The following is a 19,782-nucleotide window of genomic DNA, read 5'->3' as shown; positions in this document are numbered from 1 at the left end:
TTTTTTTTCAGAAATATGGAATGCTTCACAAATTTGCATGTCATCCTTGCACAGGGGCCATGCTAATCTCTGAGTGGCTCCAATTTTAGCATGTGTGCTGCTCAAGTGAGCACCGTATTTACTTGCGCTGCTGAATGAAACTGTGGAAACTGCCACTTATTTTCTCCTTCAGTTTATGCTTATAAAGGATAAAGAAATATAATTGAATTTTTCAGTGAAAAGCCTGCCTATATCCCCTGGCTAATTGAGATGTGTCTATGATGAAATTCTAACAATCCATATTTCAGTGTTTTCCAAAATAAAAAATGAAAATCCTACTATGTAGAAATCATCCCCCATTCAATAAATATTAGCAACACCAATGCTAGGAGCTGGCAAAACAGAAATGAGCAAGACAGATACCCACTCATCTTGGGGAGTTTGCAATTGAGTGAGGGAGATAAACCAATCGTCAGTGGCAAGGTGCTCTTGAATAATAGAAGAAGAGCTACGATAGGGGCATTTGGGGGTTGCTGCAAGAGCCTTGGAAAAGACACCTGAAGTAGACCTGGGCACTGGGAAATGTTTCTCTTTCACGTTGATATTTCTTTAATCTGAATTATCAAGGTTGAATTTTTTTAAAGATAGCATTTGTTAAGCATATATTGAGCGTTTAGTCTGTGGCAGGCATGCAGTTCATGTGCCTATATTATAACACTATCAGATGTTCTTAATTTCTCTTTGTGACAAAGGAGGAAACTGAAATGGAAACAAAAGTAACTTGTTGGAGATGACGCAGTTTATAAGAGGAGGAACCTGGATTACAGTCCATTCCGTCTTACTTTTTTCCAAGATAGAGTCTCAAGCCTCCCAAGTAGCTAGGACTACAGGTGCCCACCACAACACCCAGCTATTTTTTTGTTGCAGTTGTCATTGTTGTTTAGCTGGCCTGGGCCAGGTTCGAACCCGTCGGCCTCAGTGCATGTGGCTGACGTAGTAACCACTGTGCTACCAGTGCCCAGCCAAAGTCTGTCTTACTTCTGAGTGCAAGAGCAGTCGAAAACCAGTGGCGGATCAGGCACACAGGAAAACGGTCCCTCCCTGACCTCCCCTGTTGTTGGTGTGGGCCGTCACCTGTTGCACTAGATCACCTTTCCATAGGGACCAGCCAAGTAAAGTGGGTACGAGGGGAGCTGCAGCAGGATGTGAAGGCTCCATCTGGAGAGGATGGTGCAGCTAAGGAATTCAGAGTGGTCTGGGCTAGTTGGAGCTTAAAGTTCAAAGGTTAGAGACCGAGCCAGAGGGCAGCGCAGGTCATGGAGGACTCTGTGGGCAAGAAAGGAGCCGTTCTCGTATTTTTTGCATGTGTTTCAAAGCGTGACACCACTGAAAGATTTTTAGCAGAGAAGTCACGTGGCTAAATTCGTGTTTTAGGACAATCCTTCTCAACAGCAGTGTAGACAGGAATCTAAGAACGCAGAAGGGAAGGCAGAAGACCACTTAGGAAGCATCAATCCAGGAGAGAGCATGAACTAATGGAGCTGTGTTGGCAGGGACGGTATGGAGTGGAGAAGAGGAAAGAGTGAAAGATGAGTCCTGGGACAGCGTTGATAGTAATTAGGTGAATCGTGAGGATAACCTTTCTCTAGGAGAAAGCTGGCCTGAGGGGAAAGGTAGCTATGACCTGGATTTGAAGTGTTGGTGGGACTAGCTCAAGGATAGCTATTTACAAATGTCTGCATCCTCAGGTCCAGGGCTCAGGAGACCTGGGCTGGAGGTGTGGATTGGGAAAGGGGTGGTGGTGGAGGGAATAGAAAGGAATGTGTGTGGAGTGAGAGTGGAACTGGGGGATCCCAGCGGCAGGTGGAAGAAGAGGCCAGTTCTCTGAGAAGTGAGACCTTAAAGAACATAACTTCTGTTAACACCTTACACTTGCAGCATTAGAGGCTCTAATTAGATGTCCTTTGTTTTTTATGGTAAATAACTGGTTGGCATTGTTGTTTCCATATGTCAGTTCAGGAAACCAGAGTCAAAAATGGTCACTGATGCCGTCAGTATCCCAGGACTAGCTATAGTGGCAAAACAGGAACTGGAAGCCACATTCCTGCCTCCTCGTCTTGGGCCGTCACGCCAGGCCAATCTCATGGTAACTTTGTCACTGGTGCACTCTCTGTTTTTGGACCTCCCCTAGTTAAATTAATCGATCTTAGTCCTTCTCAGTCTTTTTCATATCATAGGAATCATAGAAATGATTGTTTGTTTAGTGTACTAGGGGTGTCTGGAAACAATTTGGGAAGAATCTATATGGCCTTGAATGACAGAATTCACAAGTATTTCCTTTCCCCCAGAGACAGGGTCTCACTCTGTCCCCCAGGGTAGAAGTGTAGTCAGCCTCAAACTCCTTGCCTCAGCCTCCTGAGTAACCAGGACTACAGGTGCCTGCCACCAGGTCTAGCTATCTTTAAGAAATATGTATTTTGTACAGATGGGGTCTCACTTTGTCACACAGGCTGATCTCCAACTCCTGGACTCAAGGGATTCTCCCATATCAGCCTTCCAAAGACTGGAATCACAGGTGTGAGCCACCATGCCTGGCCAAATTTATAAAGAGTTATATATTTTAAAAAGTTACATGATTTGCTAATAGAATGCTAACTCTGATAATTTTTGAATCATTATGAAAAGTGGCTTTAAGTCTTTACCTTTATAAAACAAACATTCATATCTGGTGGCCCACCTGTAATCCATTTACAGAGTTCCTGTGGGGAGGCTCACCTCTGTCTGGTTTGTAACTGTTGGAATGCACACTTCCAACACAGATGGTCCCCAAGTTACATATATTTAGACACCATATAACGATTGTCTTTATATCACAAGACACCTGGCACCTGGCCTTCCTGGAGCTACAATCCAGCGCTAAAAACATAGGCCAAATAGGCCAAATAGTTAAGTATGTAAAAGCATTATAGGAAATGTGGAGAAATTTGTTGGCAGGCTAGTGATAATGAAAAGTCCGGAAACAGGTGAAATCCCCTGAGGAGACCATGTGAATGAGAAAAGGTGGGGCCACAAAGGTGACAGAGCATCAGGGGACAAAGGAGAACTGGGAAGATGGTGTCACAGAAGCCCCGGAGGAGCGCAGGAGGAGGTAGGGGGCAACTGTGACGAGCTCTGCCCAGAGGCTGGGGATCACGAGGACTGACACTGGCCAGTGGGCCACGTGGTGCTCTGCGTTAGGTGTCAGCCCATAGCCTATTTTTGGAATGATTTTAAGGATTTCTGCCAAAACCGATGTTTTAACTTTGGCAATGTTGATATTGAGCTGTCATTACTAATAGGAATAGTTAAAATGTATTTTATAGGTTGTGATTAAAACCTGAGATGGTTACCAATGGATATTGCTGATGTACTAAAGATATATGTATATGTTAAATATATATATACATATATGTTTGTGTGTGTATGTATATATATATATATAGCACTGGGTGCAGTGGCTCACACCTGCAGTCCCAGCACTTTGAGAGACCAAGGTGGGAGAACCCCTTGAGCCCAGGAGTTGGAGGCTGCAGTGGGCTGTGAGCATGCCACTGCACTCCAGCTTGGGTTACAGTAAAAACCCATCACAAAAACAGCACAACAAAAAAAGAAAATGCAATAACTCTTTTCCCAAATAATTAACTAAATTTATGTTTGGCGATTCATCTGTGTGGAAACATTTTATAGTCTCTGTCTTCGCAGGCTGAGCAGTTTTCTCTGCCTACTCTCAGACAAGGCTCACGTCAGAGGAGTACCAAGCATGTCCACTTTAGATTGAACCTTGTTAGTTCTGTACTTGGCAGTGTGACATTTAAATGCATCTTGTATACTGGGCTTTTGTCAAGGACAGTGGGTCAGGGTTTTCCACGATACTGGATTTTAGCCCCCATAGAAGCTGCTTCTGACCAGAAATCAATAATCAATTTCTTCACATAGCTAATTAAAATTGCATAATTCTGAATTACTCTTTAATTGAAGCTCTGTCCTAGATGAAAAGGAAAACATTATTATTAGCTATGTCAACAGAAGGAGCTTGTTTGGTATTTCAGTTACTTTAAAAACATTAGCATGTTTTCTGTCTCTAGCATATTTTTTGAGGCAAATCATAGAATTTTAACTGCTTTAAAAAGTTGATTTTTTTTTGGTGGTTTTTTTTTTTTTGGACAGAGTCCCACTCTATTGCCCAGGCTAGAGTGCTGTGGCATCATAGCTCACAGTCAGGCCAAACTCCTTGGCTCAAGCAATCTTCCTGGCTCAGCCTCCTGAGTAGCTGGACTACAGGTGCCCACTGCAATGCTGGGCTAGCTTTTCTATTTTTTGGAGAGACAGGGTCTCACTCTTGCTCAGGCTGGTCTCTGACTCCTGAGCTCAGGTGATCCACCCACCCTGATCTCCCAAAGTGTTAGGATTATAGATGTGAGCCACTGCATCTGGCCCAAAATATTAGACTTTGGTTTGGGTGTTGTCAGTGGCTAAATGTTTTCATGCTAGTCCCAGCTCTAACCACCCCTTCCCTGGTTTTTTCCTCCATTTTCAGCTACACAGTCAGGCAAATGATCATGGGTAGCATTTTAAAAGCTGTGCAAACTTGCGACCTTACTGTTGCCATAGTGAGGAGGGCCTCATGCACATGGGGGAGCTATGTGCACCCCCAGGGCCCGTGAGTAAGCACTGAGGTCATGGCCAAGTGTAGTGTTCTGCTCTGTTACCGTCCTTCCCCTTTCTGCTCACGGAGGAAGACATGTTTTTCGAAGTGTTGAATAACATATTGCTAGCAGGTGTTCACTGATTACCCAGGCAGCGCAGAAACCTTGAGGTTCTCATGCTCTGAAAAACCAAAGAAGTAGACATCTCAGCACAGCCTGCTGAGCACCTCAGTTTGCCAATAGCCCGAGCCTGCTGGGAGCCAGGTGGAGGGAGCCACTGTGTGTCTGAAGAACTTGGGCCAAGGGGCCCAGAGGAAGTGCTGGTGCATCTGAGTGGATGAGAAGCAGCACTGGTCAGTCAGACAGGAAGGCCATTCCAGGAAGAGCAAAGCAGGTGCACACCCAGGAAACAGCTTCTACTGAGTTTCTGAAGGTATAAAATCAAAGTTTGAAGATTTTTACTGAACTGAACCCTGGGTGGTTGGGAACTTGCCTGTGTTGCATTGTGAAGATCTATTTCAGTGTGTCCCTCTTATATAGCTAACAGGATGGTGGAAGATTCTTTCAAGAGTAAATACTACATGGTGAAATAAACTCTAAACTACTTACTACAAACATTCTGTTACAAACTTGTAGAGTAGCATTTAAATTTTGGTGGCCAAATATGTAATTTGGTTGAAAACAAAGTATCTTTCTACTGTTCAGTTTTAATAGCTTTTTGTCTTCAACAAAAACTTCTTTAAGTCAGTCTTTCTTGCTGGGTCACCAACATATTGCTTCAAAAAGTCATTCTTTGTTTAAAGTTTGATACAAATGCTGCAGTTGTTGGCAGCTATGGAGGCCCAAGCTTCATGCATGTTTGTGCACAGACAATGGTGAGTCTGTGGTTAGAGAACTTGACCTCTCTTGATATCTGGTTTTAACTACCCGTTCAGTTTCCCTCTCACCCTGTTTTCCTCTCTCACTCCACCCTTCTGTTCCAGTTTTTTATCCTGTCATTGGTAATTGTCTCTCTGTTTAATTACTCCTATGAGACTCCACTTCTCCTGCCTGGTGGGAAGCTCTGGATGTGAGGGCATGTCTGGGTTTCCCCACTGTGTGCTTAGCTCCTGAAAGTACCTGGCACAAAGCGAACACATATTGGTGAGTGAACAGATGAGTGACCAAAAGTCTCTGGACAGCTTCCGCAGTGGAGAGCGTGCTGGTGGTAACACCCTGACGAGAAGTAGTGCCTTCTTATCCTGCCTCTCAAGGCAGCATCGGTAGAAACAACCTGTGAAAACTAGTAAATTGGGCTTTCACTTGCTCAGAACTGCTGTTACCTTTCCATGAAGAGCCTAGGCAGGAAAATGGTGAGGAGTAAGCTGCTGCCTCTTCAGAAGGCAGGAGCTCAGCAGGCAGAGTGAACATGGGACGTGGACAGCAGTGTGTCTATTCATTCAGCAATTTATCTGGAGCACTAATTACATCCAGGGAGCAGGCTGGACCTAGGGAAACAAAGATGAAGTCGGCAGATGTAGGAACTGATAACAAAGTAGAAGCTGGAGCCAGGTATGGAGAGGAGAGAGCAGCTGACTGGGGGGGAGAGGAGAGAGCAGCTGACTGTGGTAGTGTGCCACCAAGGGTGGGGGATGTCTGAGAAGGAGCCTGAAGGATGAGCTAGAGTCAGTCAAGAGGGGAAGCAGGAGAAATCCCAGTAGCAGATGGAACCCTACAGTGCAGCCCTCTGTGTCTCTGAGGAAAGTATATACTGCATGCAAGACAGACAGGTTGTCCAGGCAAGGTGTATACCAGGAAGAAGTCCGCAGGGACGGGAATGGGCAGAGTGCATGTCTGGGTAGAGGGAAGATGTCACAGGGTAGAGAAGGATCAAGTTCTATAATCCTGGGCATCACAGAGGCTCTCAAACTTTCCCTACAGAAGCATAATTCCTTTAGTAAATTAGGGCTGAAATTTTTTTAACTATAAAATAAAAATAATCATGCTATAGAAATGTTAGAAAATAGAAAAAAAATAGCCTACAATCTCACGTTAACAGGACCATCATTTCTTTTTGTGTATAAGTTGTCTTGCTTTTGTTAGATTATAATTTTATCCACTTAGGATTTTCCCAGAAATTTTATTAGATTTGTCACGACTCTTTATAATAGGTGCATCAAACAGCTTGTGCCATTTTTAAACCTAACTATTCCCCTACTGCCCCAAATTCATATTGTTTAGTTACTTGCCAGTATAAAAATTTTACAATAAACATGTTGTATATAATTTGTTTTTTAGGATTTTCTTCAAGATTCTCAAAAAAGTAGACCTATTAGATTAAAGGCTATAAATATTTTTGCAGGTCCTGTTACTAATTTCTAAGTTATTTTCCAGTTTATATGGTTAATAGAAATTAACAAGGAAACTCCCCTCTCCCCTCCCTTCCCTTCTCTTTTTTCTCCCCTCCCCTCCCCCCTCATCTGCTCTCCTCTCTCCTCCCTTCCCCCCTCCTCCGCTCTCCTCTCTCCTCTTCCTTTCTTCCTTTTTCTTAAGAGACAATGGTCTCCCTGTGTTGCCCAGACTGGTCTGAACTCTTGATTTCACACGATCCTCCCACCTCAGCCTCTCAAGTAGCTGGGGACCACAGGCACTGGCTGGTTCTGGAACCAGCTGTTAGCATGGCCTGTGACCCTTAGCACAGTACTGGTCACCTGTCATTGTAACACCCAGTTATAAAAAGTCCACTTTCTGGCATTCAGTGAATGTAGATCGTGATGTCCTTGGGAAGGGGTGAGGAAGATAGAATTTAGGCAGCTTGGGCTTTCTTTCATACATGTTTATTTTTTAACATACTTGTATATCCACTTAAATATCCATAGGTATTTTGTCTATAATATTCTCATTAACTTATTTGCCTTTTGTCTTCTAACTTTAACCCGGTGATTATATCAGAAAAATTAATCCTTATCTTCCATTTGTTTTGTAATTCCCCCACGAATAAATATAATTACCTCTGACAAGAAAACTGCATATACTTAAATCAAGAAAAAGGAAATCTGTGTGTCTTGAAGGAAAAATAACTTTTAAAAAGACATAAGGGTATCGGTCTATGCAGTCCTTGAGAGGATCCAGTAAATTCCTTGTAGCTTCTCCATAATCTCCAGCTTCATTTTCATTACTTTCTCACTAAACTGCTTGTGTGCAATAACAATTTAAAATGTAAACTAAAACTGAAAAAATAAAATTTCTAATTTTATGCCTTAGTTTTGTTATTGCTCAGATTTGGAATAGAACACGGTGGATGGTGCATATTGTTTGTATGAAAAATGAATGGACTTTCAAACCAGCTCGAGAGCCAGAGACTAATTGCACACATTATTTCTGACTTACACTGTATACTAAATATTTTTTAATTCATTGCAGCACGTAAAATCTGAGCTATATCACATGATAATCTGAGCTTCTTATTCTTTTGCACAGTCACTGTCCAGCAGCACTGGGCCAGAACGTCCAGGTCCCACAGTCACTGTCCGCTGAGCAGCTGCCGTTTCCTCAGGGCACTGCTTCTCTAGGTCTCTGCAAGCCTCCCCGCTCGCTAAAGCATTATGTTTCCTTTACTCATTTTCACTGGTTGCCCTGGCCCTTGAAGACATGACTTTATGACCTGTGTTCTACAGTAAATACTCATTTAATATTTTGTATAATTAACACATTTATTGAATAATTTTCATTTGTACAACTTTCATATATTCCAAATGGTTCCTCAGATTGAGGGGTTAGGATCTATCTGGGAAGGTGAGACATAATTGCATAACAAGTAAAATAATGTGAGGGTATAAGCCTCTGTAGGGGCCCACGCGCTCACCCCCTTCCACTGGAGACCAGGACCCCTTCTGAAGAGCCTTGCCTCAATTCTCTTTCAGAACACTGTGCTCTGGGCTTGCTCCTCTCATTCCCTGGGACCCTGAGAAAGATCTTTAGGGTGGCTCTGCATGTCCCCATGTCCCAGTAACTAGTATTTCATAGAAGTTGTGTGAGTGAGGAAAACCAGCATAGCCCATGTTCTTCTGTGTAGCTGGATGTAAGATCAAGGATCTTGCACAAACATCCACCCTTCTGTCGCCCACGGCCATGCACCATGTGGACATTTGTTGTCCCAGGCAAAGGGCTAGGTGTGTGCTGAAGACCAGAAGGAGTAGACCCAGCAGAGGGGAAGCAGTACTTTGAGAGCAGGCCTCCCCTGCTCTCAGCCGGGTTGGAACCCTGACTCTGGCCCCAATATAGAGTGGGACCTTGGTAAGTCACACAGACACTAGACTCGGGCTTCACTGGTGAAAACAGGGGGCCTGGGCTAGACAAGTCTTCCCAACAAGGTTTAAGGGAAGTTAATAGGTGTGAAAAGACTAAATAGGAAGCAAGTTAAATGTCCCTCTTACCATTAGACCTTGTTGGCCTCTTTACAAAGCCGATGTGCTTTGTGACTCCCTGAGAGAACTGACACGCAGCTTTTCGATTACGGAAACTTTGACTCTGCTCGTCTCAGTCAGCCATTCCATAAAGCCATCAGGGAAATGGGCTTTCCTTCCAGCTCCAACATTCTAACATTCTACGTGCATAGAAGGTACAAACCCAGTGGTGTTAGAGGGGTCGGAGATCTGGTCATCTAGAGAGACTGTGGATAGGGAGGCTTTAGGACGCTGTGGGAAATAGGCACTCTCTCTGCATCCTGGAAGCAGGTGGACCAGGGAAGTATGGGGAGGAAATAAAACCAAAACACAGGCAACAGTCAGTGTTGCCATCAAGGAGAAGAGGAAATAGTTACAGAAGCTTTCTGACCTATAAATGGGAGGATTTTTTCCCCTACAGATGTGGTGAAAGAACTTGGGGCTAGGAGTCTACAGACCTGGTTCCTGCCCAGCGGTGTGTATGAGCTGGGTGGTTTGGAGCCAGCCAGCCCTGTCTGATGAGCTTCCTCACTTTTTCTAGAGGAGCATCCATACTGTGGGCCCTTTGGGTTTTAAAATTATATGATTTAATTGGCACCCTGTTTAAGTTAGTAAAGATTTTGGCCTTAGGAAAGGATTTAGCAATGAAAGTGTATGAGGAGATGAGGGCTGAGGCTGGGATTAAAGAGAATTAGGTCCAGAGAGGCCTTTACTAGCCCAGTAAAAGTGGGGCTTTAATGGTGTTCTTCTAACCTGTGAATTCCAACTGTGGCAGTTTTTCTACACAACCACACATAGACTAGATACATCCTGTCACTTGGCTCCTTATGTCTACGTGGCTGGATTTCCCAACTAAACCAGACTTCCGAACTGGATGAAGTTATCATTAACTCTCCTGAGGAGTTAATTTATGTTTTGATTTTTGTCAGTACAGTGCCTGGATAATTGCACTTTAGTGAGTTGTTTCCAATTTTTATTTGCAGTTTTGGGACATTTTCTAGATGTGAGTAATTTGGCATATTTGCTAAAATTTTAGTAATCTCTTAATTATCAGACACAGCAATGCATGTTTTGGTAAATAGTTTTCAAGGATTAAATATATGCTTGTAAGTGTGATTATGGACATTAATTTATTCCACAAGTGTTTACTGAGCACCCTGTACACCAGGAACTGTGCAGGGGTGAAGCAGTGGACACCTCCATCTTATTCTTGTGAGCTATGTGGAGAGTACCTGACTGCAAAGAACTATTGCCTATGAAGACATTTGCTCCCTCATTCACTTTTATTTGATACTATTTAAGTTATAAAAGAACAATAAAATAACTTTCGGCAAAGCTTTGCCAGAAAAAAAATACGCTTAGTCACCTTATTTACCCAATACATGGCATGAGAGGAGAAAAGTGTTTGATAATGTTTAGTAATACCACTGTGGTACGCACCATATGTTTACATTTCTTTATTAGATCATTAGGTCACACACAGTTCAAAATCCACAGAGACTCTAAGAGTCTTTATGTTAGATGTAGTCTCCCTGAGAAGCCTTAACTGCTATATGCCCGTCTCTTCCCAAGCAATAAAATTTGATTATGCTCAGTTTGATATTTAATATGGTACACACAGCAAAATAATGAAGGCACAGCTAACACAAGAAAACTAAAACACTTTCTTCTGAGTTGAGGACAGGGGCACACACTTGGATTGGTTCTTCAAGTATGTATTTTCCCCAAACATATAGTTTCAATGAAAATTCTGATTTTATTTTCACAGCTATACTCTAAAAGCTACATGGCAAAAAGAATTCGTAGCCAGCCTGTGCGGCAGCTGGTAGTCTAGCACTGTGAGAGGCTGGCACAGGAGGGGCTTGAGGCCAGGAGTGTGAAACCAGCCTGAGTAACAGAGACCCCATCTCTATAAAAAAATAAAATAAAAATAAAATTAGCCAGGTGTGGTGATACGTGCTTATAGACTAGCTACTCAGCAGGACGAGCCAAGAGCATCACTTGGAGCACGGGAGTTTGAGGTTGCAGTGAACTATCATAGATGATGCCACTTGTGACAGAATAAGACCCTGTCTCAAAAAATTCACATAAAACCAGGTACATATTTTGGAGAATTTGTTACATTCTTTCTCTCTTCCAGAAAGCACTAATATCTCTCAAATGCTAGGCAGAGTTATTTAATACTTAATTTTTTTTGTTTTTGGTTTTCTTTGTAAATAGACACTACCAAGAAAACCCCTAGACATCGGTTGTAAGTGTGGAAAGCAGTGCACTGGTTATACACCCTGCTCCCCGGAAGGTGCTGTTTCCCTGGACTCAGAACGTTCTTCAGAATGGGGAGTGGCAGTTTTCCTGGCCTTAGTAACAAACAGTAGGGCCTTTACAGGCTTCCTCTCTTCCATCACTCTCTGAAGTCCAAAGCTGACCTCTGGATTACAAAGGATACAATTTGTGTCCCCCTCAATTCATGAGTGGATTAATAAAATGTGGTACATGTAGACCATGGACTTCTACTCAGCCATTAAAACAACCAAATTAATTCCTTCAGTATGACTCTGGATGGAAACGGAGACCATTCTCCTTAGTGAAGTCTCGCAAAAATGGACAAACACCACATGCACTCACTACTGAAGTGGAACTAACCCAACAGCACTCAAGTACACAGACAGACAGAAGTAAAACTGAACACAAACGGGGCAGGTGGGAGAGTGGAGGCGGGGATGGCTGAAATCGCACTCAGTGGGTACAACACACACTGGGTGACAGGCACACTTACAACTTTGACTCAAGCAGTACAAAAATAACTCATGTAACCTGAACTTTCGCATTCCCATAATATTCTGAAATAAAATTCCAATTTTTTAAAAGACAGCATTTTCCTTGGGCTCTGCTATATCTGCATTAGAACATTTCAGGGCTAGAAGAATCAGACAAATAAGCATGAAAACAAGAAAACACGTTCAGCCTTGGCTGAGTGTTACACGCGTGGTATGACAGTGTGGTGGATGGGTTTCTGATGACAGCTTTTACTTCATATCCAAACCTCACAGAAGAGATGACGAAAAATTGTTTCAAGCTCTACTAGTTGTTTTAAACACCTGTGGATACAACTGAAAATCCGGCATGAAATTTAGGGGTTGGCCAGGATCTGATTGCCTCACTTAAATATAAGAACATCAGAGTAGGGGCGGCGCCTGTGGCTCAGTAAGTAGGGCGCCGGCCCCATATGCCGAGGGTGGCGGGTTCAAACCCAGCCCCGGCCAAACTGCAACAAAAAAATAGCCGGGCGTTGTGGTGGGCGCCTGTAGTCCCAGCTACTCGGGAGGCTGAGGCAAGAGAATCGCTTAAGCCCAAGAGCTGGAGGTTGCTGTGAGCCGTGTGACGCCACGGCACTCTACCCGAGGGCAGTACAGTGAGACTCTGTCTCTACAAAAAAAAAAAAAAAAAAAAAAAAAAAAAAAAAAAAAGAACATCAGAGTAGGTTTGTATTGTATTTTAATAAAAAATCCAAGTCTTTTTCAAGTCCACCAATATTAAACAATTCTGTTTATCTGGCTGGTTTTTTTCTTTCCTTCTGCTCTTTGATCTCACCAGACATCTGCAGTAGGGAGGCCTCGTCTCGCCCCCCCCCCCCAGCCCCCATCCTCTCAGTCCTCTCAGCCTGGGGGCCTGGCGTCCCTGGGCTTTGCCCGCGGGCTCTCGGAAAGTGCGTGCCTGCAGGTGCCACCCTTCCCCGGAGCTTGGAATTCTTTGTCCAGCCCTTTCTGCTGCTCTGAGGCCTGGCCTCCATCTTCAGACTGGGGCCGTTCTCTGCGGGGCCCCCACGCACCCCCGGCTTCCCGCAGCTGTCCACGGAGGCCGGGCTGGGTGTCCAGGTTGTCCCGCAGTTCGGGCAGGCCCCGCCGCCCGTGCGCTCTCCTTACGCAGGTGCGGGAATGGAGCGGGCTCCCTCCTGGTCTGTGCCCCACAAGAGTGCGAGGCACCAGGGCAGGCGCAGACACCAGACTTAACCCCGAGGGAGCAGAAACGTGGCTGGTTGCAGGCGTGCCTCGGTCAGAGTGCAGTCCGGTTCTGTGTGCAGGAGGTGGGGCGGGGCCTCACCAAGTCTGAGGGACGCCAGCCACCTCTTTCGCCCCAGGAGTTCTGAGAGGAGGCGGGGTTGGGGGGACAGTGCTGACCCGGACGGTTTCTGAACCACCCTTTGAGTAGCACTGGGGGGGCTGGACAGCCTGATTGTGCGAAGACAATAGAAATAAAAGAACTAGTTCTCTACAACCTTCCCTTAACCAGGTGAATTTTAAAAATTAATGATTTATTACATGTCGTGAATTCTAAAGAAAATGATTTACTGACCCATTGGTAAGGCCAACTTCTCTGTCTCTTCAGTTGGGAGCTGCCTTTTTTAAAGGGACCTTGAGTTTTTTTGTCTTGTGGGGTAGGGGAGTGGGTGAAACAGACAGGAAAATACCATATATGTTCTCAAAAAGTACAAAAAGACCAAATTCAGAGTCTTCAAATTAAGACTATTTTAGTACCTTGAAACATGGTTTCAACCCTATTTTTCTCAGGGCCACAGAACAGTAGTAGTCTTTACTTTATTCCACAGTCTAGAAAATTCTCCCCTATTTTCTTCTGGCAAATTATTTATCCTTATGTTGGGTTTCAGGCTTGATTCTTGGGGCACTCTGGCCAAAAAAATGACCAAACACACCATTGTTCACGATAGACAGCAAACAGGTCCCCATTGCCCAACAAGACAGGGGGTTCGGTTAGGGCTAGGGGTTCTGTTTATACTGCATGGGTTGGGCCCACTGTGACGTCACCTTGGAACCAGAGTCTTACTATGCACGTGGCCCTCCTGTGAGCCTTTCTGAAAGCCCATGGTGGGGTGTGGTCCTCAAGGTACACTTAAGCCAATGACACAGTAATGAGCCTTGGGGCTGTTCTGGGTCACCTTCCAGACACTACTGCACTTGTGCGCTCCAGAGTTGTCTACATCCTTTTCAGTTGGCCCCTTAAATTCTGGGGTGTACCGTGTACCCCAAGTGTGAGCAGTTAGGATTAAAGTGAACTGCACTGAGATGGGGGCCTGGCCTTGCTCCCCCACATGCGTTCCTAGCTATCTACCTAACACTTAGGGACCTGGCTCAAATGTTACCACTGCTGTGAACACATTCACTGCGAACTCCTCCCAATGGAAGTTTCTACTTTTCTGTGACCTGCAGTATTTTCCCCATTTTGCTTTGCCGTGTACTGTATTAAAGTGTAATAATATATGTCTGTGTGTACTGGGAACAAAAGATGAATACAAGTCATGCTGAACACCACTTGTATTTGCTGAAGTCAAACATGACTTGAGTATTACCATTTTAATACAGTTTTTCCTTTCTTAAAATGTGTATACAGTTTTTTGGCACCCTGTGTATATTTGCCTTAAACACTGTCAGCCTATTAAGGATGGAACCCCCTGTTTATATTTCTCCTTGTATCTTACTGGTTTTGGTGTCTGGCAGGCAACTGAACAAATGGATGAAAAATAAATTTGGATCTTTTTCCTTGAGGTGAAATACTACAAATTTCCCTCAGAGGACAATGTAGTTATCCCCTCTGTTGTATGGATATTAGATTTAGACTTAATATGAAAGTGGTTTCAATTTTATGAATCTGTTACAAGAAGCTTCGCCTGGTGTGGTTTTAAAGCCTCCCTTGTTTGGATAGCCTATCCTGGCGGCCAGTGCCTGCCTTCTTGAGCCTTTGGACTGGCAAGCCATCCTGCCTATTAATGCCTCAGGCCAAGGACTCACTGAGCTGCAGGAACTTAAAACTGCTGGCTGTAGAAACTCTAGTTGTCGTAGAGGCTAGAGGCTTTGTACTGATGCTAATTCTCAGACTGTTTTTGTAGGCAAACTGATCCTGCTCGCAGCTGAGCAGATCTCCCTGCAGAGAGAATAGCTGCCAGCGGGTTAGGTTTGGGGATGTGTTTTGTGACCCACTTCCCTTCTCTACCCTGAGTTTAAACCATTTACTAAGTACAGCAGAACCTGAGAGGCTGCGGCTTTGAATAATGACTTAGAGATTGTCTTCTGAGCTCTTTGTAATAATATTTAGAGTGAGGGGTCAGAATGAGTTGAACTTTTGAGTCCTGTGCTTGCTTTGCCACTTGGGCCTCTATGATCCTGAGCAAGGCATTTGACTCCTCTGAGCCTCACCATGTGGATGTGTTCAAAAGGATACTTTATGCATTATAATCATCATCTGAATCTGACTCTGCAGATACCTGTAGATGTCCATAGAAATCATTTGCCGTATATCTTTCTGGTTTATGTGCTTTGTAAGAAATGATTTTTCAGGCAGCGCCTGTGCCTCAAGGAGTAGGGTACCAGGGTTCAAGCCTGGCCCCTGCCAAAACTGCAAAAAAAAAAAAAAAGAAAGAAAGAAAAGAAAAAGAAAGAAATGATTTTTTGAAGGCTGTATCTAATTTGCTGCTTTCTGCCCTTCATACAAAGTTCCAGCTTCTGGAGCATCCTGCGTAGCTGCTCTGAAGTCAGGCCCGGGGCATGGGTGGGTAGTCTCCGGAGTACTCCAGGGCTTTGTCTGCAAATTTAGTTCTTTTGTGCTGCCTTTAGTTAGCGGCTACTAGGAGCACTCAGATAAAAACAAGTGCTGCTGCCCTGGCAATCAGGGAGGCTTTTAGCAGTTTGGATGGCCTCAGGAAAGGCGTTTGTACCTGAGGCAGTGGGAAAAAAATTTGGTTCCCGAGACCCAGACCTTGTCCTAGGAGCTCACAACGGCTAGATAGGTAACAGAGACTAGAGGAAAAAAGAACTCAGTTTTTTAAAAGTCTCATTTTCACATACCTGTATTTGGAATCAAAAGAGAGGAGACAGGAGTGGGACTGAGGGAGAGGTGTTACCAGAGAAGGCTCGAGGGAGAAACACGGGGCTGAGGACAAGTTGGATGAAAGGGATGGGGGGTTGCTGCTTGGTCTGGAACTGCTGTCGCTGAATCCAGGTGAATCACACATCCTTTCTGGCCCTTAGTTTCTTGTGTGTAAATGTGGGAGGCTAAATGTGCATCTCAGATGTAAAAATTTCCAATTTTATGATGTAGGTTAGAGAATAAACTCCTAAGTGGTAGTAGAAAGTGGCAGGTGAGGATTTGAGAGCAAGAATGCTTAAGTTCAGACCCTTCTTGCCGTTTACTGTGCATGACCTTGGGTGATTTGCTGGGCCACCCTTGGTCTGAGATTCCTCCACAGTGAGACCAGTGACTGGCAGAGAGCAAATGTCAGCTTGTTTGAGTTGTTCGCCTTGACATAGCCTCTGGAATGTGGCAGGATTTGGGAGCTCAGCCAGTATTTTGGCAATATGGAAACTTCTTGTATTCTGTGTGACAGTAAAAAACAAACAAAAAGAATTGTAACTAAAAAGAGACAAGCTTCCCTTTTTTCCCTCCTTGAGATTGAATTGCAGCCCTAGAGGTTTGCTGGGCAGGAGAGAACAAACTGAATATTCTAGGGTAGGAGAGTTAGGGTTTTGGATCCCTCTGTGAGCTCTCTCTCTGGTCCAGGTCATGTTGTTACAAAGTGGTAGTGAGATTCTCCTCGGGTTTGCTTTGTAGCTTATAATGAAATGCTTGGGTATGTGGAGCAAACAATTTGAAATTTTATAATAGAGCAAAATTACATGCTTATTTTTGTGCTTTACAGGTTCCCTCTAGTGCTTCACAATGTGTAGAGGGCTCACCTGTGCCCCACACAGAGCTCTTTGGGTCTGTGTGTACCTTCAGTGTGGGACAACAGGTTCATTCTACGAAAATGAGTAAAAGAAAACAGCAAGGACAGGATAAGAAAGGCACCTTACTGGATGGGGACCACCACGTCTGGAGCCTCAGCAAGTACACACACTCACTGACTTGTAGCATGTGTTGACTTTCATGGTGTAAATATTCTCACGGTGGCCAAGTTCAAGAGGTTGACCTAATGTCAACTGACTTGGAAAATTCCTGTAAATTTATCAGTTGGTTTTTGTGACCCAGCAAGAGCTGGTTTCAGCATACCACTGAAGAGCATTGCCAAAGAAAATAGCAGGTTAAAAAAAAAGGATAAACTTATGCTATGCTTGAGTACATTGGTGAGGTGGTGAGTAATGAGGTTGGAATGTCGAATTCAGATTTGTTGTTTTCTATAGGAAATGGGAAGTTTTTAAGAAGCCAGGTGAGGTGACCAGCCTTTCATGGGAGGGACTCTGACAGCTGGATGCATCAGGTGAGAGAAAAGGAGAAAGTTGTCTAGAATTCAAGTTTGCAAGCCAGTGCATAAAATAATGAGCATCTTAGCTATGGAAGGCTTGAGAGTGTGGGTAGAACAAGAGTAAGGAAATGTTGGCAGGTGGATGAACATGAATTGATGATGGAAATCATGGGAGAGAAGGAAGGAACTATAAAAACAAAGATTGATATTTCTAGCGTGGAAGCTAGACTTATGATCAGAAAATTAACTGAAAATTTACTGTAATGAGTTGTGTTGGGGCTGGAGAAAAGTAATTTTGAAGAACTTATGGGCTAGATCCTGGAGACTGTTGGTAATATAGCCCTGGAGCTTGAGAAAGATAGATCAGGGACTGGAGATCAAAACATGGGAGTCATTGGTATATGAACAGAGGTCATAGCCATTCAATTTAATAAGCTGCTAAGTACTTGCTGTCTGCCAGGCACTGTACCATGATAGTACATTGACTTGCTCAAGGAAATAAGGGATCGCAAAGTTGATGAATTAAAAAAATTGAACTTTGGAGGACATCTTTTTTTTTTTATTTTGTTGACATAATCTCACTCTGTCAACCTGGATAGAGTGCTGTGGTGTCATGGCTTACAGCAGCCTCAAACTCTTGGGCTCAAGCAATCCTTCTGCCCCAGCCTCCCAAGTATCTGGAACTTACAGGAGCCTGCCACAATACCAGGCTAGGTTTCAAACTCCCGAGCTCAAGCAATCCTCACGCCTCGGCCTACCAGAGTGCTAGGTGTGACAGCCTTTTTTTTTTTTTTTTTTTTTTTCTTCTGGAGACAGGATCTAGCTTCAGGCTAGCTCTTAGGCTCAAGTAATCCTCCTGCCTCAGCCTCCAAGTAGCTGTGACTGCAGGTGTGCACCACCATGCCTGGCTAATTTTTTTTATATTTTTTATAGAGACAGGAGTTTCGCTGTGTTGCTTAGGCTGGTCTTGAACCCTTGGGCTCAAGTGATCCTCCTGCCTTGGACTCCCAGACTGCTGGGATTACAGGTTTGAGCCACCTGCCCAGCTGAGAGCACCATCATTTAAAGGGATGTTGGGCAGAAGAGGGAGAACTAATAAGTAATAGACCAAAACAAAACAAAAAACAAACCACCAGGAAGGGAGATGAATTGTTAGTGTGGCAAGAGAGATGAGAGACTAGAGATGTTAAGGGAGAAGTTTCAAGACAGAACATGTTGTCAAAGTCTGCAGAGAGGCCCAGTAAGTCATTGAAGTTGGTTGGCTTTGGGGTCATGGGGTCATTGGTGAGCCTAGTAAGGACAGTTTCCTCAATTGTAAGAGGCCAGAAGCAATGAGTTGCAATGAATTGACATCAGATTAGATAGTCTTTGAAAAGTCTTTTTTAGGATAAAAATAGACTAACATCAATAGAAATCAAGTTGTTTAGAGATGAGCCTCACTTTTGCTCCTTGCCCGCTGTAAACTGATCTGGAACGGACTCTTCCAGGGCCAGCCCTTCCACCTGCTTCCATCTCCTCCTTTTCCTCTGGGGTCTTTTTTTTTTTTTTTTTTTTTGAGACAGAGTCTCACGGTGTCATCTTGGGTAGAGTGCCATGGCGTCATAGCTCACAACAACCTTCAACTCAGGCTCAAGGGATCCTCTTGCCTCAGTTTTTTCTATTTTTAGTAGAGACGGGGCCTGCTGTTGCTCAGGCTGGTCTCAAACTTGTGAGCTCAAGCAATCCACACGCCTCGGCCTCCCAGAGTGCTGGGATTACAGGAGTGAGCCACCACACCGGCTTCCTCTGGGGTCTTATTCACTCAGCCCTTTTCACCTCTGTTCCTTTGTCCCTCTTCACAAACTGTTTCCCAAGCAGCATGCTCAAGTGTCTGGGCTGTCCTGCTCCCTTCCTTATCTCTACAGTGGCAGCAGCCCGTCTGCATTCCCTGTCTTCATTTCTTCAGCTCCCACCCACTTTGCAACCCATTACAGCCTGGTTTTTAGTCCCGTGTGACACTGGCTTTCAGGCTCATCAGTGACCCCATGGTCAGTTACCATCAGTGACCTATGTGGCCTCTCCGCAGGTGTTCAAAACTTTCTCTTTCTTGAAATTCTTCCCCTTAACTTCAGTTTCTTGTTTCTCTTGCCACACTAAAAACTTATCCTCACTCTCTTTTTCTCTCTCTTTCATGCTTGCTCTTTTTTGTCTCTTTTGATTAGATCCTCCTCTCCTGCCCACCAGCCTTTTAAGTGATGGTGTCCTGCCCCCAAGGTTTCATTTTTTATTTTATTCACTTTTACAATTCCTGCTTTCCCTGAGCAAACTAACTTTCCCTCTTGGGTGAAATTCACTTTGTGGCCTAAATCCTCTCAGAAATGTTGCCCAAAGAGCCCTGTTCTCTGATCAGAGTTAGTTGGAGTAGAGATGCAGCCCGCAGCAAGGAAGGCCATGTTTTTACTCT

At 44.2% G+C, this 19,782-nt stretch overlaps 1 protein-coding gene and 1 non-coding gene across 5 annotated transcripts in view; one reads left to right on the top strand and one right to left on the bottom strand.

Annotated features, from left to right (window-relative positions):
- NCEH1 (neutral cholesterol ester hydrolase 1) overlaps positions 1-19,782 on the top strand; it is a 48,404-nt gene that overhangs the window by 5,231 nt on the left and 23,391 nt on the right. Inside the window, exon 1 of one of the 4 annotated variants that reach the window (XM_053572480.1) lies at positions 16,022-16,099. The exons of 2 other annotated variants lie outside the window; for them this stretch is intronic. Coding sequence is in view for 1 of the 2 variants with exons in the window: in XM_053572478.1 (XP_053428453.1) it covers positions 17,346-17,354 (9 nt within the window). In the remaining variant the exon portion in view is untranslated. Of the gene's footprint in view, positions 1-16,021; positions 16,100-17,266; positions 17,355-19,782 lie in introns of those variants that run through there. One more of the 4 variants, XM_053572478.1, reaches the window with a different exon arrangement.
- Positions 10-113, bottom strand: LOC128573183 (U6 spliceosomal RNA). Its single transcript, XR_008376352.1, has one exon. It is a non-coding gene; the product is annotated as a U6 spliceosomal RNA (small nuclear RNA).

This window comes from Nycticebus coucang, chromosome 20, assembly GCF_027406575.1.
Source record: "Nycticebus coucang isolate mNycCou1 chromosome 20, mNycCou1.pri, whole genome shotgun sequence".
NCBI lineage: Eukaryota > Metazoa > Chordata > Mammalia > Primates > Lorisidae > Nycticebus > Nycticebus coucang.
This window is presented reverse-complemented; position numbering and strand designations above follow the sequence as displayed.